Raw genomic sequence first — 16,729 nt, 5'->3', positions numbered from 1 at the left:
CTTGTCAGTGTCACAAATTAGCTATCTGACCTTAACTTCTCATAGCCTTAGTATCGTTGTTTGTAAAATGACTCTTGTGAACTACAATTATATATAAAGTATTTTTAAAATATGAAGTATTATTATATTTGCACTATATATTAGCACTTTTGTTTGCAGATGGATGACCTGTTTGCAAATGATCTACTTCATACATTTGGGCAATTAAATAAGCAAGTAAACAAATAAAGTTGATGTTTGTAATGCATTAATGTATGGAGTCTAGCAATGTCTAGCAATTCTGAACTTGCAACCTTGAAGTATCATTTGCTTCCAGCTTATGCCAAAGTCTTAAAGAAAACTGTATGTACAAAAACAACATTCTGAAAGAAAATCCTCCTTCTTGGCTGTTTCCAGATATGTTGTAAAATTTTTATGGGCATGATCTGTATGAAATGATGAAGTCAAGGTGGAAGAGAGTCATCAAAAACATAAGTTGTTGCATATATAACTCATGTATGTATGAAAGCCATATTATTTGTTAGCTTATGTGGCATGTTCATTGATAATGTCACTCCAAATAGATGTGTTTTCTCAGTGACTTAAAGAAAGGGGGGCAAAATGTATGTGGGTCAATCAACTATAGTAGTCAATTCTAAACATTTTAGATTTTGCACCTGTGATAGCTTTTTTTTCCTGTTTGCCAATAAAGACACTGGGGAAAACAAAATCCTGATTTTAATCTGTTTGTTTAATGCTTATCATTCTGCTTACTGTATCTTTTAGTGACCACTCTGTTCCCAGCTGTCTAAACATTCTCACATTCCTGTCAGAAATGTGGCTCGAGCCCAGGTTCAAGAATTGTAGTGTCCACTCCCTCATTGTTTATTATTTCCTCAACATACTTTTAGTTAAGAGTTGAAATTATTACATTTCAAATCCAAATCCTGTGAGGACTACTTCTCATTAAATAGTGGGATCATATCCTGATACTCCAAGTTCTATTATTGCTTAATCTATGATATAGTGAATTTGAAAAGTAGACATTTAACTGCTGGGCCATTTCTTTTCATTGTTCCAAAAAAAACACTTTTGTAAACTCATTTGTGTGAACTATTACGTTGTTTATTTTCTGAATATTTGTATATTAATGCATTTCATTTGAGAATACAGAATTTATTTTCCATAAAGTATGATTCTAATGATATTTTTAAATGCACAGTATAAAATAATTCCTTTTTGAGGCTGCCATTTTATGTATGAAATAGGGGATCTCATGTATAACCAGCTGACTCTCTTGACAACCTCTTTGTGAAAAATTTAGTAAAAATATCTGACCAGGCCTACCATGAATTACCATTACTATCTTAGTTGTGGTCACATTGAGTTTTGAAGAAGTACTTCTGAATCTAAAAAACGATCCCTGGAATTTCCCAAAATGTTTAAGGGTAATACTTTTTTAGTCACAGAATTCCTTCTATAATGTAAACTAAAGGAAAGGAGGCTATTTAAGTAACAAAGAAGGTCTTACTGCCTAAACTCTCATATTCTCCTTCTGGATGTTATGTGTTTATTATTTTCTATTAGAAGAAGGAATTTCCTTATAGTCTTTTTTTTTTAAGGGACACTTTTAGTGGGATGGCAACTGGCTAGTATAGGGATCAAACTCTGGACCTTGTCGAGGGACACATTTAACTTCTATGTTTAAAGGCTGCAAAGTAAAATGTGGCTCAGTAAGCTATGCATTTATGGATGTGGGTGGAAGTCTTGGGAAATATTAAAGTTGGCTATTATCCAAAGAACCCTCTACAATATTTCATCTCCAGGAGATCATTCAATTTAGTCACAATAATGCTATGGTTTTTTTGTTATTCTATTATATTTTTCCTTGGATGTGCAAAGCATTTGAAAAAAGTGCGCACAGTAAGAGTTGCTTTTTCCAGTTTTAAGCAGTAAAATATCTGATTGCTCCTCTAAGTAATAGATCTGTTTGCTTACAAAAAGTTATTTTGTTGTTTGTGAACTCTGCTCTGTGACACATAACTTCAATTAGAGAACCTCAAATAGAGATTTAATTTTTCCTTATTGAAAACCTGTACTTTCATTTAAAATTTTTGTAAAAATATGCAGTCATCATTCTCTAGTGTATAGCTTTTAGTACCATTTACCAATACCAATGATCAGCTAATGATCATGAATGACAGACTTCTATGAGAATGGGATTATTTGCTATTAATTCACAGAACAAATTCACCTTATATTACAGGGGCAGTTTGTCAAAGCGGTAGTGGTAGAACTGATGATGCAGTCTGTATCATTGTATTATTTTATAACCTAAGATCAGACACCTCTTTGCTGATCCTGAGACAGAGAAGAATCTGTTAAGAGAAAGTAAAAGGATTTTGGGGGGTTGTTATAACCTGATAAAACTCCCTCGTTCTACCAAGGATTATACTGTTCTGCTACCCAAGTAGTTTAAGACAAGGCTAGTTAGTTAGACCCATTCTTACTAAAATAGTGGTTCTCACTGTTTTGGGTCTCGTTACTTACTCTTTACACACTCACAAATTGTTGAGAACTCCCAAAATGTTTTGTTTATGTGGTTTTATCTATTCATTTACATGTTAGAAATCACAATTAAAATTTTTTAAAATATTTATTTATTCATTTTTAAATAACAAAAAACCATTACATGTTAACATAAACACCACATTTTTATGAAAAGTAACTATATTTTCAAAAAAATAAGGAAAAGAGTGGTATTATTTTACATTTTTGTAAAAATCTTTGATATTTGGCTGAGTGGAAGCACCTAGATTCTCATACCTGCTTCTACTTTCACACTCTTGTGATTTGTTTTTCTGGTTGAAGTATATGATGAAAATCAGGTTTCAAAAATACGTAGTTGGTAAAGGGAGGAGTATTTAATAGCCTTCTCCGATAATTGTGGATACTCTTCTTTGAATACTATGCCAACACTCAATAAGTAATGCTTTCTTAAAGGTTACTTGCAATGTGGAATCTGCAACCACATCAACAAACTTTTCATATTTTGTTACATTAAAATCTGTTAGTCTATTTTGCACTCTGAATGGATCTTTTATCAGTGCATGATTTTATGATATCATGCATTGGTCATTTGATAAGTATAGGTTCAGTGAGTTAGGTAGATATTCCTAATATTGACACATACTATTATATAATATTTAAAATGTTATATTGGTTAATATTACCATTATATTTATCAGAAAAGTTTTAAAGTATTGCAAAGCTGTCACACTCAGGATGGTGCTTGAAAGCTCCAATTTTGTCATTGATAAGAAATAGTCTCAGATTTTTATCCTGAAGTGACAGATTCAGTTGATTCATTTTGATAAAATGTCTGCCAAGTGTATGTCTACATAAACATATTTTGTCAGTTTTTTTTTTAAGTAAAAAATGGTGTTTCTTGAACCGAAAGCACCCTAGCTCACCTCACAACTTATACAACTGCACAAGTGTTTTCTCTAGATAACTATATTTCTACATCTAGCAAAAGTGCTTTGTATGTACTTACTATTTGAAACGTTTAAAAAGGTTTGTACTCAAGGATTGAGTTATAATGAAATTAAAATGCTTATTGCTTCATCAAGGGCCTTCTTAACTGAAACTGACTATTTTTTTCCCCCAGATGTCCATGTATTCTCTCTCTCTTATTTTTTTTGCAGGGGGGAACGGTGTTATCAGCACCCCCTCTAGCCGTATGAGCCCCTTTTTTTTAAAGTCCATTTGTACATATTTGTGGAGTATAGTGCGTTGTTTCAAAACATGCATATACTATGCATCAATTCGCTTAGAATAGATAGCATGGCTTTATACCCATTAATTCACCACTTCCCTATTCCCCCAAACTCCCTCTTCTCCCAGCTTCTGCTAACCATTATTCTACTCTCTCTTGCTATGAGAGCCTTTTTTTTTTTTTTTCAAGGATATCACATATGAGTGAGATTATGTGACTCACTTAACATTTTGGTCTCCAGTTCCATCCATGTTGCTGCAAATGACCGTCTTTCATTTTTTTATAGCTGAATACTATACCGTTGTGAATATATACCACAGGTTTTTTTAAACCCATTTATCCGTTGATGGGCTTTTAGGTTGAGTCCATCTATTGGCTATTGTGAATAGTGTTGCAATGAACATGGGAGTGCAGGTGTCTCTTTGAAATATTGATTTCATTTTGGGTATATTCCAAATTACTGTGTTAAGGTTGTTCAGTTTTTAGTTCTCTGAGGAACCTCCATACTGTTTTTCACAATGGCTGTACCAATTTACATTCCCACCAACAATGTAGGGGAGTTCCCTTTTCTCCACATCCTTGCCAGCTTTTATTTTGTCTTTTTGATAATAGCCATTCCATCTGGAATGAGATGGTATCTCATTGTGATTTTAATTTGCATTTCCTTGATGATTAGTGATTTTGAACATTTTTTCATGTGCTTGTTGGCCATTTGTATGTCTTCTTTTGAGAAATATCTGTTAAGTCCTTTGCTCATTTTTTAGTTGGGTTATTTGAGTTTTGTTGCGAGTTGTTTGAGTTCCTTATATATTCTGGATATTAGCCCCTTGTCTGATGTGTAGTTTGCAAACACTTTCTCTCATTCTGTAGGTTGTTTCTTCACTTTGTTGATTGTGTCCTTTGCTCTGCAGAAGCTTTTCAGTTTAATATAGTCCCATTTGTATATTTTTGCTTTAGTTGTCTGTGCCTTTGTAGTCTTGTTCAAAAAAGCACTGTCCATTCCCATTTTGTGTAGCATGAAACTGACTTTTTTATTGAATATGTGCAGCTATGAAGAATACAATAACTACAAGTAAGGTTTGGTGCTACTGCTTTGATTCCTGTTAAGACGCAAGCAGCTTTACCACACCGTTGCTTTTGCACAATCAGTGTAAATACCATCAAAGAGAAAGAAACAACCATATCTTAGTAGGATTATGAAAATAGTTTTGACCTTGGGAACTGCTGTGATACTATATATCACACTTTGAGAGCTACTGTTCTAGAATAAAAAAAGCTTATGGCGGTCACAAATAAGCCTGAGATGTAATGTTGTAGAATTTAGGGTAGATGGATTGTTAAAAGAAAAATATATACATAAAGATACTGACGTCAGCTTTTCTGTACAAGATAAGTAGGATAGATAGTAAGTTCTAGGAAAATATAGAGAAGGAAATGTTTTCGTTGTTATTATTTATAATAAAAATGTACAAAAATGATTTTGGAGCCCAGGAGAGAAACTGCCTGATTCTTTAGTTGGGCGGGAGGCAGGGAGTCTAGAGAAACTGGGAAGTTTCAGAGAAAGATTTATAGAATAAATGATACTTAAATGCTCAATAAATATTTGTTGAATGAATTACTATTTCAAAATAGAAGTGTAGTAGAGATAAATATTTTCACTTATTTGCTAATTATGGAATCTTTAAGCTTTTCATACTGTTTCTTCGTGTATGCCTTTGCTTAAAGAAATGCATTTGGTAGAATTTTTCATTCTGTAGAGAAGCTGTGACCACTATTAACATCTCTGTCTCTAAATGTAGGCAATCATCTAGATCTTACTTTTCTGATGTCTCCAGTCTGTGGTGTGTCTTTCAGTTCTCTTGATAGTGTCTTTCACAGAGCAGAAGTTTTTAATTTTAAGGAATTCCAGCTTATTAGTTATTTCCTTCAAGGATCATGCCTTTGGTGTTGTATACAAAAAGTCATTGCCAAACCCAAGGTCATCTAAACTTTCTGCTGTGTTATCTTCTAGGAGTTTCATAGTTTTTCATTTTACATTTAGTTCCATGATCCATTTCGAGTTACTTTTTGTGAAGAGTGTGAAGTCTATGTCTAAATTCTTTTTTTTTTAATGTGGATGTCCAGTTGTTCCAATACCATATGTCGAAAAGACTCTCTCTTCCCCACTGTATTTCCTTTGCTCCTTTGTCAAAGATCAGTTGACTGTATTTATGTAGGTCTATTTTTGTGCTCTCTTTTCTGTTTCATTGATCTATTTGCCTATTCTTCTGCTAATACCACACTTGTATTCATTACTGAAGCTTTATAGTGTCTTAAAATTCAGTAGTGATGGTCCTCTGACTTTGTACTTTTTCTTCAATATTGTGTTGGCTATCCTGGGTCTTTTGCCTTTCTTTATAAGTTTTAGAATCAGTTTGTTGATATCCACAAAATCACTTGCTGGGATTTTTATTGGGATTGCATTGATTCTATAAATGAAAGTGGGAAGAACTGACATATTGTCAATATTGAGTCTTCTTGTCCACCAACGTGGAGTATCTCTCTATTTATTTAGTTCTTCTTTGATTTCTCTTATCAGAGTTTTGTAGTTTTCCTAGTATAAATCTTGTACATTTTTAGACATAAATATTTCATTTTATGGGGTGCTAATATAAATGGTATTGTGTCTTTTATTTCAAATTCCACTTATTCATTGTTGGCATATAGGAAAGTGATTGACTTTTGTATATTAACAATGTATTCTGGAACCTGAGTTTTTTTGTCTTTCAGATTTTCCTTGTATATAATCTTGTCATCTGTGAACAAAAACAGTTTCGTTTCTTCTTTCTCAATATATATACCTTTTATTTCCTTTTCTTCTTATTGTATTAGCTAGGACTTAGTACAATATTGACAAGCAGCAGTGAGAGGGGGCATCCTTGTTTTATTCCTGATCTTAGTGGGAAAGTTTTGAGTTTCTCAATATTAAGTATGATGTTAGCTGTAGATATTTTTGTAGATATTCTTTATCAAGTTGAGAAAGTATCCCTCTGTTCCTAGTTCTCTGAGAATTTTTTCATGAATGGGTGTGGATTTTGTCAAATGCTTTTTCTGCATCTATTGATATGATGATGTGATTATTTTTCTTTAGTCTGTTGATGTGCTGGATTACTTGAATTATTTTTTGAATTGTTGAACCAGCCTTGCATACCTGGGATAAATTTCACTTGGTCACAGTGTTCTTTTCATACATTGTTGAGTTCAATTTGCTAGTGTCTTTGTCAGGTTTTTAGTATTAGGGTGATACTGACCTCATTGAATGAGTTAGGAAGTATTCCCTCTGCTTCTATCTTCTGAAAGAGACTGTGGAGAATTGGTATAATTTCTTCCTTAAATGTTTGGTAGAATTCACCAGTGAATGCATCTGGGCTTTGTGCTGTTTTGGAAAGTTATTAATTACTGATTCAATTTCTATAATAATATGGACCTATTCAAATTGTCTTTCTTGCATGAATTTTGACAGATTGTGTCTTTCAAGAAATTGGTTCATTTCATCTAGGTTATCGAATTTGTGGACAAAGAGTTGTTCACGGTATTCCTTGACTATCCTTTAAACATCCATGGGATCTGTAGTGATGTCCCCTCTTTAATTTCTGATATTAGTAATTTGTCTCTTCTCTCTTTTTTTCTTAGTTAGCCTGGCTAGAGGCTTATTGATATTATTCATCTTTCCAAAGAATGAGCTTTTGGGTTTGTTGCTTTTCTCTGTTGATTTTCTGTTTTCAGTATCATTGATTTCTGTTTTAACTTGTATTAATTCTTTTTCTCCTGTTTACTTTGGATTCAATTTGCTCTTTCTCTTCTAGTTGCCTAAGACCAAAGCTTAGATTACTGATTTTAGATCTTTCTTTTTTTCTAATATATGTATTCATTGATGTAAATTTCCCTCCAAGCTCTGCTTTCACTGCAAATTCTGATAAATTGTATTTTCATTTTCATTTAGTTCCAAATATTTTTATAATTTCTCTTGAGGTTTTATCTTTGACCCTTGTGTTATTTAGATGTTTGTTGTTCAGTCTTCAATTTTGGGGTTTTCCAGCTGTCTTTCTGTTATTTATATCTAGTTTAATTCCATTGTGGTCTAAGAGCAGACACTATATGATTTATATATTTTTAAATTTGTTAAAAGTGTGTTTTATAGCTCAGAATGTGGTCTGTCTTGGTGAGCAGGATATCTCTTACTGTACTGGATTGAAGACTGTTAGATTTATGAGGAAATTTTTAAAACTGTTTTCCATCAGTGATACATACTTCACATGTTATCTCCAACTATCTCATTTTAAGATTTGCTCTCATAGTTGGGCAATGTCCTTCATTTTATGTTTCTACATATACCAACCTAGGTCTCAGAGATGGCATCTGTGGAAAATATAGGTTGTCTTCATAAAATATATATGTGCATTGGTGAAAGATTTCTACGTTATGACTCCATACATGTATTTTTTAAAATGTTGGCTGAAGTGACATACCACAGTAGGTAGAATTTTTAAAATGAGGGGAACGTTTAACATTTCTAAGAGATTAATTAATAAATAAATATTCACTAAACTTTTAAAACGTAACAACTTTTTTTTTATCCCGTTTAGTTTTGTCAGCCTGGTGGGTGGCAGCTGTCCAGAGAAAGGAAGCAGCCAACATTCTTTGTGGTGGTCCTGACAGACATTGACTCAGATCGACATTACTGCTCATGCCTGACCTTCTATGAGGCAGAGATCAATCTCCAGGTACAAAATCTTTTCTAGCCAAAGTAAAGTCAAAGGGACATTTAGGAATCTTTTTTTATGGCATATTTGTTTTAGTTAAAACTGGCAGTTTTGAGTTTTATGGGCTACTTTAAAAAGCATGAGGAACGTTTTATGTTTTTGTGTTTAATATTGGAGTGGAGGGCAACAAGGTAAAGTTACTTTCCAGGTTTAATTGTCCCCTTTGAAAATATTGATCATAATCTGAATATTTTTAGAATAGCATATCTATGGATTGGCTTATTAAGAAGATTAGTTTCCTCTCATGGTGAACCTGTGATTTTCCCTGCCCGTTCTTCTCCCAGTGGGTCTTTTCTCACCAGTGGTTTTTTATTTTAAATGTAGAACATTTCATCAGAATGTCTAAAAATCTTTTTTTTACAGTGCTTGACATTATTGTTTTAGCCCCCAAGTAAATGTTAACTTACTATTGTTAGTGGTAGTATTATCAACATGATCAGACTGAAATTCATAAGCTAGAATGATAGAAATTCAAAAGAATTGCTCTTTCAGAATATTGATTGAGGTTTTAGTTTCAGACAACTGGATCTACTTCCTCTAATTTAAGCAGAAAGGATTTATGACAAAGTATTGGGCAACTTATGGAATTTCAGGGGTGAAGGGCAAGTAAGGAACCAGTTCTGAGTATTAGGAATAGCCCAGCTTGGGACTGTTCTCACAGAAACATTTTACCACTTGGCACTTATGATTCTGGGTATGAGACAGTGTAACCTTCACTGTAGTTGCCCTAGAATATCCAGCCTTGTATGTGTGGCCCCTGTGTCACTGCTGATTTCTGCTTTTAAGTGTCACATGGGTTGTTTCCCTTGTGGAAGTCAGATTACATGCAGAAATTACCTGCAAGAAAGTCGGGAAAAAGTAGGGATTTTTTGTAGTTGTTGTTGGTGGTGATTTGTTTTGCTTTCCAGGTTCTGTGGTATAAGAAGGGAACTACAAAGAGGTTTGGAGGCTGTTGAGTGAGCCAGTTTTCATTATCTGTTGTGGTTTCTGCTACACACAGATGACTGAGTATCACCACTAGGGGAACAGAGTGGCTTGCTTTCTGAGGTGGCCTCACAAAGGGACATTTGCTATCTTGATTATATTTATCAGACTCCAAGATCTGAATTTCCTGGATGCAGAAATCTGATTTTTTAATACAGAGGAGATAAATCAACTTTCATGATGTAGTCCGATGTATTAAAACCAGTATGCTAGTTTATTAATTTACAACAAAACGTTAAAAGGTTACACAGAACAAAATATGCTTTTTCTGCATCATCAGCACATTCTCTCCTTGTTGTCAGAGCTTTGTGGGAAGCCATATCAAAATCTGAAGGCTTTTGATTTTAGAATCAAACTAAAGAATATTTGATGTGAAATATTTTAGGACTATCAGATTAACATAGCCTATTGATTCTATTTGAAGTTAAGAATTATGTTGTCAATGGGGACAGAAAATTAGAAGTCTGTGTCTATAGTCTCCTCTTCCCTGAGTAGTGTCTGTATACATGTTGCCAAAAAATAGCTGATCAAATACCCGTTTTGATCAATTCAGTCTAAATAAGTTAGAGAGTGTTCTCTAGCCCAAGCACCCCTTACTCTCTTTTAGCTGGCTCTTCATTTCTATATTGATCTTCAGAGTTTAAGTTAATGCTGAAATGTAATATTTTCTGTTATTTCCATGTTCTTGAGGGTACCTCTCCACAACTTTCCAGTATTTTCTAATGAAGCTGAGATTATTTAGATTCTTCCTCCTCTCTTTTTCCCTACTCACCCTCTCCTTCCCCCAGATAAACTGACAGAAAGGCAATACATTAAGACATTGTAGCAGGTGTTTATAAAGAGATTCTAGGAATTCTTGGGTACTTTTCAAACTTTTTATTTGGAAATAATTTCAAACTTACAGAAAAATTGCAGGAATAGTACAAACATTCACATGTCCTTTGCTCATATTCACCTGTTGTTTTTATCTTGCCCCATTGATTTATTCTGAAATCTCTCTCCCCCTTCCTCCCTCACTCCCTCCTTCCCTTCTTTCTCTCTCCCTCTCTTCCCTCCCCTCTTCCACTATACATACACATACATGCGCGCGCGCGCGCGCGCACACACACACACACACACACACACACACACACACAATTTTTTCTGAAGCATTTGAAAGAAAGTGGCATGCATCATCTTCCTTTACCCTAAATTCTTTAGTTATATTTCAAAGGAACATAAACAGTACATAAACAGTTATCAACCTCAGGAGACTTAACATCTATATAATACTTTAGTCTACATTCATATTCTAATTGTGTCGTTTGACTTAATGTTTTTTATAAAGCTCCGCCCCCTTTTCTTCCAGTACAGAATCCAGCACATATTGCATATATTGCATTTAATTTTTATTTCTCTTTTGTCTCTTTTCATTTGGAATAGTTAGTTGCTCAGTCTTTATTTGTCTTATGACATTGACAGTTTTGAATAATGTAACTACCCACCCTTTTTTTTTTAACAGAATATTTCTTATTTTGTGTTTTCTGATGTCTCCTTTCATTAGATTCAGGTCGTATGTCAACAGTTGGAATACTACTTAAATGTGTTCCTTCAAGAGGTATCTTTTTAAGGGTATACATTTGGAAGTACACAGTGTCTATCTGCCCTTCATTGATATGTTAATTTTAGTAACCTGGTCAGGTGATTGTCAGATTACTCCATTGTACAGTTGCAGTGTTTTCTCTTGCAACTAATAAGCAAACTGTAGGAAGACACTTTAAGACTATGCCAATATCCTACTACTCATCAATAATGCTCCCCTAGATTTAGCATTTACTAATGATTCTTGCCTGTGCCAATTTTGAGTATGATGGTTGCAAAATGATCATTTTTCCAACTTCACACTCCCTCTACCTTTACCAGTCAGCAGTTGACATTTTACTGTAAGCATGAGCTCGCCCTTGTTGCCTATCTTTCTGAGCTATGGACCCATGGATTCATTTTTTTCCCTTCAATAGTATGTAATTCATTAATGGGTCTCATTATTTCAATGCACAAATTGTCCCATATTTGACCAATGGGCATACCTCAGGCTGGCTCCTGTATTCTTGGACAAGGCCTCATTTTTTTTTTCAAGCATTTTTTTACTTTCTGTCGTAACAAGCAGATACAGGCTCATCTTATTCCTGTCCTGCTTCAGCCTCAAAATCAGCCATTTCTTCAAGAAGCCTTGGCTACTTTGAGTAAGGTATAATATTAGAAGCCAAGATCTGAGTTCTTATATATTTCAAATCAGTGTTTTGAAAATTATTTTTCTATTTAGCTTAGAAATTTTCCCACTTGACATTTTAAGTAGACCAAGAAAGTATAATTTATTGAGTTATTACAATCAACTTCAAAAGTTTAGAGTCTGCTTCATAAAAATTTTTCCAAGATTCTGAAAATGTAAATAAGTTGTGAGAATTCCAGCTTCTATATAATTTTACTTATATGCTAGGTACTAGCCAGAATTCTAAGACTGCTTTTCTCTGCTGGAAACAGAAAGTTAATGTCTTCTTGCCTGGTCCAAAAGAAGACACAAACAATGAGGTAGAATTTGGAAAAAATAAATTAAAACCCAGAAGATGTTCCTTTCTAAACCATCAGTAAGGTTGTTCTCATTTTTGGCATGAACTGTTTAGCTATGTCCTTTTTAAAAAATGTGTTTTTCTTTTATTTTTGGATCATATCATCAGTTCAAAATAGATATTTTAATTCTCATTTGGTGTGAATTACTTCATACCAAATATAATACTATGACACATTATTTGGAATTCAAAAGAAAAGGAACTTAGGGACATACAGCATCCAAAGTATAATCGTGCAACATAAAAAAATGTTGGATCTGTTTTTTTCCCAAGATACAATAACACTATCAGTAATCGCAAGCAAAACTTTGGCATTAGACTTTTGATAACATGTTCCCCAAATTATTCAACTAGGCAATGTGATCCTAGACTTTTTTAAGTAATCAGTTAAATATGATAGATTTGATATTGGTTTTTTATGGCTAATCTAAAAAAAAAAGATAGACCTATCTAAAATTTTCATTTAGTTTTGTGTCTTTTTAAGATTCTTTCATACATTCCTATACCTGTTTCTGAACCATGATAATTATTTAATTCTCAGTGAAACATTTGGTATGTTGGCAAACAAATTATAGTCAAAGAAAGAAAGAGAGGGAATGAATGAGGGTAATTTGGGGAAGTAAGGTGAGGAATAAAGAAAGAGACATAGAGGGCATAGGGGGTATTTCTTTATTTCTGAGGTCTTAAAATCTAGCTTGGGAGGCAGAACCAAAATTTAAGTACAACAGTGTTCCAAAGTACCATATGCTAAGTATTATTCAGTGAAATAGATTGTTATTGAAGAATGGCAACTGGAATAAGTCTTACAGAATTTAAAAGGCCTTGTGGAGATTTAAAAAAACAAGAGCTAAGGCTTAGAATAGGGGAAAGAAAAAGGTCAATCCAGGGAGTTCCAGTCAAGATGGCAGAGTAGACGTTTCCTAGTGTTGCTCTCTTCCACAAAGTGGCCAATTTGCAACTATTAAAAAGCAACAACAGGAGACCTGAGATCTATGCTGGAACAGGCAGGAGTTGTGCGCCGTGGGACCCTAGTCCAGGCCAGTGTCTGCTGCCCAGAGAGGCCTGAGAGCCATGGGGCCCACATGCCCCAAGTCAGCCACACCAGAAAAGGCAGGCACCATGGGACCTTCAGCCTAGGTCAGTCCCTGCTGCTTAGAGAGACTTAAGAGCCTCTGGGCCCACATGCCCTGAGACAGCCATGCCAGAAAAGGCAGGTGCCGCGGGACCTGCAGCCCCGGCTGGTCCCCACCACTTAGAGAGAGACTTAAGAGCCTCTGGGCCCACACACCCTGAGACAGCTGTGCGGGACCTCCATCCCAGGCTGGTCCCCACTGCTTAGAGAGACTTAAAAGCCTCTGGGCCCACTCGCCCCAACACAGCTGCTCTGGAAAAGGCAGGCACCACGGGACCTCCAACCCAGGCCAGTCCCTGCCACTTAGAGAGACTTAAGAGCCTCTGGGCCCACACGCCCCAAAACAGCCACACTGGAAAAGGCAGGCACTGCAAGACCCCCAGCCCAGGCTAGTTCCTGCTGCCCAGAATTGGCAGTCCCTTCAGAATCCAAGCCAGACATCAGGGTGAAATGAGTGGACTGTGATAACCCCTGCCACAATGACAAAACACTAAAGGAAAGATACCAGAAATATGAAAAATCAAGAAAGTACATCACTACCAAAGGAAAACTATAACTTTCAAGCTCTAGATCCTATAGAACAGGAAGTCTTTGAAATGACTGACAAGGAATTTAGAGCAACAATTCTAAGGAAACTAAATGAGATATAAGAAAACTCAGTTAGACAATACAAAGAAATGAGAAAAAATATACAGGATCTGAAAGAAGAACTGTACAAATAAACCAATGCCTTGAAATAGAATGTAGCAGTCCTTGTGGAGCTGATTAATTCAGCAAAATAAAAAACACAACAGAGTCTAACCAGCAGGCTGGAAGAAGCAGAAGAGAGAATTCCTGACTTTGAAGACAGGCTGTTTGAATTAACGCAGGCAGACCAGAGAAAAGAAAAAAGAATTTTAAAAATTGAAGAAAATCTAAGCGATATAATGGACAACCTTAAGCACTCAAATATCCAAATCATGGGTATTCCAGAAGGGGAGGAAAATGGAAATGGCATTGAAAACACATTCAATGAAATAATAACAGGAAACGTCCCAGGTATAGGGATAGTCACAGATCTCCAGATTCAGGAGACCCAAAGATCCCCAAACATATTCAACCCAGAAAGGTCCTCTCCAAGACATGTGATAGTCAAACTGGCAAAACTCAAAGACAAAGAGAGAATCTTAAAAGCTGCAGGAGAGAAGTGGCAAGTTACCTAGATGGGAGCTCCAATCAAAATAACATCAGACTTTTCATCAGAAACCCTAAAAGCCAGAAAAGAATGGGATGATATATTCAAAGTACTAAAGGACAAAAATTACCAGCCAAGAATACTTTACCCAGGGGCCGAGCCCGTGGTGCACTTGGTAGAGTGCTGCGCTGGCAGCGCGGCGACGCTCCCGCCGCGGGTTCGGATCCTATATAGGACTGACCGGTGCACTCACTGGCTGAGTGCCGGTCACAAAAAAACGACAAAAAAAAAAAAAAAAAGAATACTTTACCCAGCAATGATATCCTTCCAGAATGAAGGACAAATAGTATATTTCTCAGACAAAAAAACTGCAGGAGTTCACTACCACACAACCAGCCATACAAGAAATTCTCAAGGAAGTACTGGGTTTGATACCTCAAAAACAACCATCACTGCCACGAATACTCAAGAAAGAACAAAACCTATCAGTAAAACAAAAATGCTAACAATAAAAGAAAAACAGTTTATCTACCACCACAAGAAACCAACAAATACAGAAGACAAACAGAAAATTAGGAAGAAAGGAACAAAAGGTACTTAAGACATCTAAACAAAAATCAGTACAATGCTAGGAGTAAATCAACACCTTTCAATAATAACTCTAAATGTAAAGGGATTAAATTCCCCACTCAAAAGACACAGACTGACTGACTAGATTAAAAAGATGGACCCAACAATATGCTGCCTTCAAGAGACTCACCTGACCTGTAAAGACACACATAAACTAAGAGTGAAAGGATGGAAAAAGATATATCACGCAAATAGAAATGAAAAACGAGCTGGAGTAGCTATTCTTATATCAGATAAAATAGACTTTAGAGCAAAAACCATAAAAGGAGATAAAGAAGGCCACTATATAATTATAAAAGGATCTATCCATCAAGAAGAAATAAGTCATAAATATATACATACCCAATGTTGGAGCAGCAAGATTTATAAAGCAAACACTATTAGACCTAAAGAATGAGATAGACACTAACACCGTAATATCTGGGGACCTGAACACCCCACTCTCAACATTGGACAGATCATCTAGGCAACAAATCAATAGAGAAACACAAGATCTGAACAACACTTTAGACCAATTGGACTTGGCAGATATCTACAGAACATTCCACCCAGCAACCTCAGAATATTCATTCCTCTCATCAGCACATGGAACATTCTCCAGGATAGACCACATGTTAGGTCACAAAGCAAGTCTCAACAAATGCAAAAAACCTGGAATTATTCCATGTATTTTTTCCGATCACAATAGATTAAAATTAGAAATCAATAACAAATGAAACTCTGGATACTATACAAACACACGGAAATTAAACAACATTCTACTTAATGACATATGGGTCCAAGAAGAAATTAAACAGTAAATCAAAAAACGTCTTGAAACTAATGAAAATAATGACACATCATACCAAAACCTGTGGGATACTGCAAAAGCAGTTTTAAGGGGGAAATTTATTGGGCCGGCCCCGTGGCTCACTCAGGTGAGTGCGGTGCTGTTAGCACTGAGGCCACAGGTTCAGATCCTATATAGGGATGGCTGGTGCGCTCACTGGCTGAGCGTGGTGCAGACGACACCAAGCCAAGGGTTGCGATCCCCTTACCGGTCAAAAAGAAATTTTATCATATTAAATGCTTACTTCAGAAGAATGAAAAGATGGCAAATAGATAACCTAACACTTCACCTTAAAGATCTAGAAAAACAAGAACAATACAAACCCAAGGTTAGTAGATGGAAAGAAATAATTAAGATCAGAGCAGAACTAAATGAAATAGAAACCTGAAAAACAATACAAAAGATCGATGAAACAAAAAGTTGGTTTTTTGAAAAGATAAATAAAATCAACAAACCTTTAGCAAAGCTAACTAAGAAAAAAAGAGAGAAGGCCCAAATAACAAGAATTAAAAATGAAAAAGGTGATATTACAACTGACACCTCAGAAATACAAGAAATCATTGGAGGCTACTATAAATAACTATATGCCAACAAATTTGAAAATCTGGAGGAAATGGATAAATTTCTGGACACATACAAACTACCAAAACTGAGGCAGGAAGATATAGAAAATGTGAACAGACCAATAACTATAAAAAAGATTGAAGCTGTTATCAGAAGGCTCCCAACAAAGAAAAGCCCAGGACCAGACGGGTTCACCGCAGAGTTCTACCAAACCTTCAGAGAGGAACTGATACCAATTCTCTACAAACTGT

The 16,729-nt window shown here is 35.3% G+C and overlaps 1 protein-coding gene across 4 annotated transcripts in view; it reads left to right on the top strand.

Moving 5' to 3' along the window:
- The window catches only part of SBF2 (SET binding factor 2), a 465,129-nt gene that overhangs the window by 204,478 nt on the left and 243,922 nt on the right, over nt 1-16,729 (top strand). For all 4 annotated transcript variants that reach the window (XM_063093054.1, XM_063093057.1, XM_063093056.1 and 1 more), the window contains exon 3: nt 8,383-8,520. In XM_063093054.1, the coding sequence (XP_062949124.1) occupies nt 8,383-8,520 (138 nt within the window). The remainder of the gene's footprint in view (nt 1-8,382; nt 8,521-16,729) is intronic.

The sequence above is a fragment of the Cynocephalus volans genome, chromosome 4 (assembly GCF_027409185.1).
Source record: "Cynocephalus volans isolate mCynVol1 chromosome 4, mCynVol1.pri, whole genome shotgun sequence".
Lineage (NCBI taxonomy): Eukaryota > Metazoa > Chordata > Mammalia > Dermoptera > Cynocephalidae > Cynocephalus > Cynocephalus volans.
Note: the sequence above shows the minus strand (reverse complement) of the source record. Positions and strands in the feature narration are given on the sequence as shown.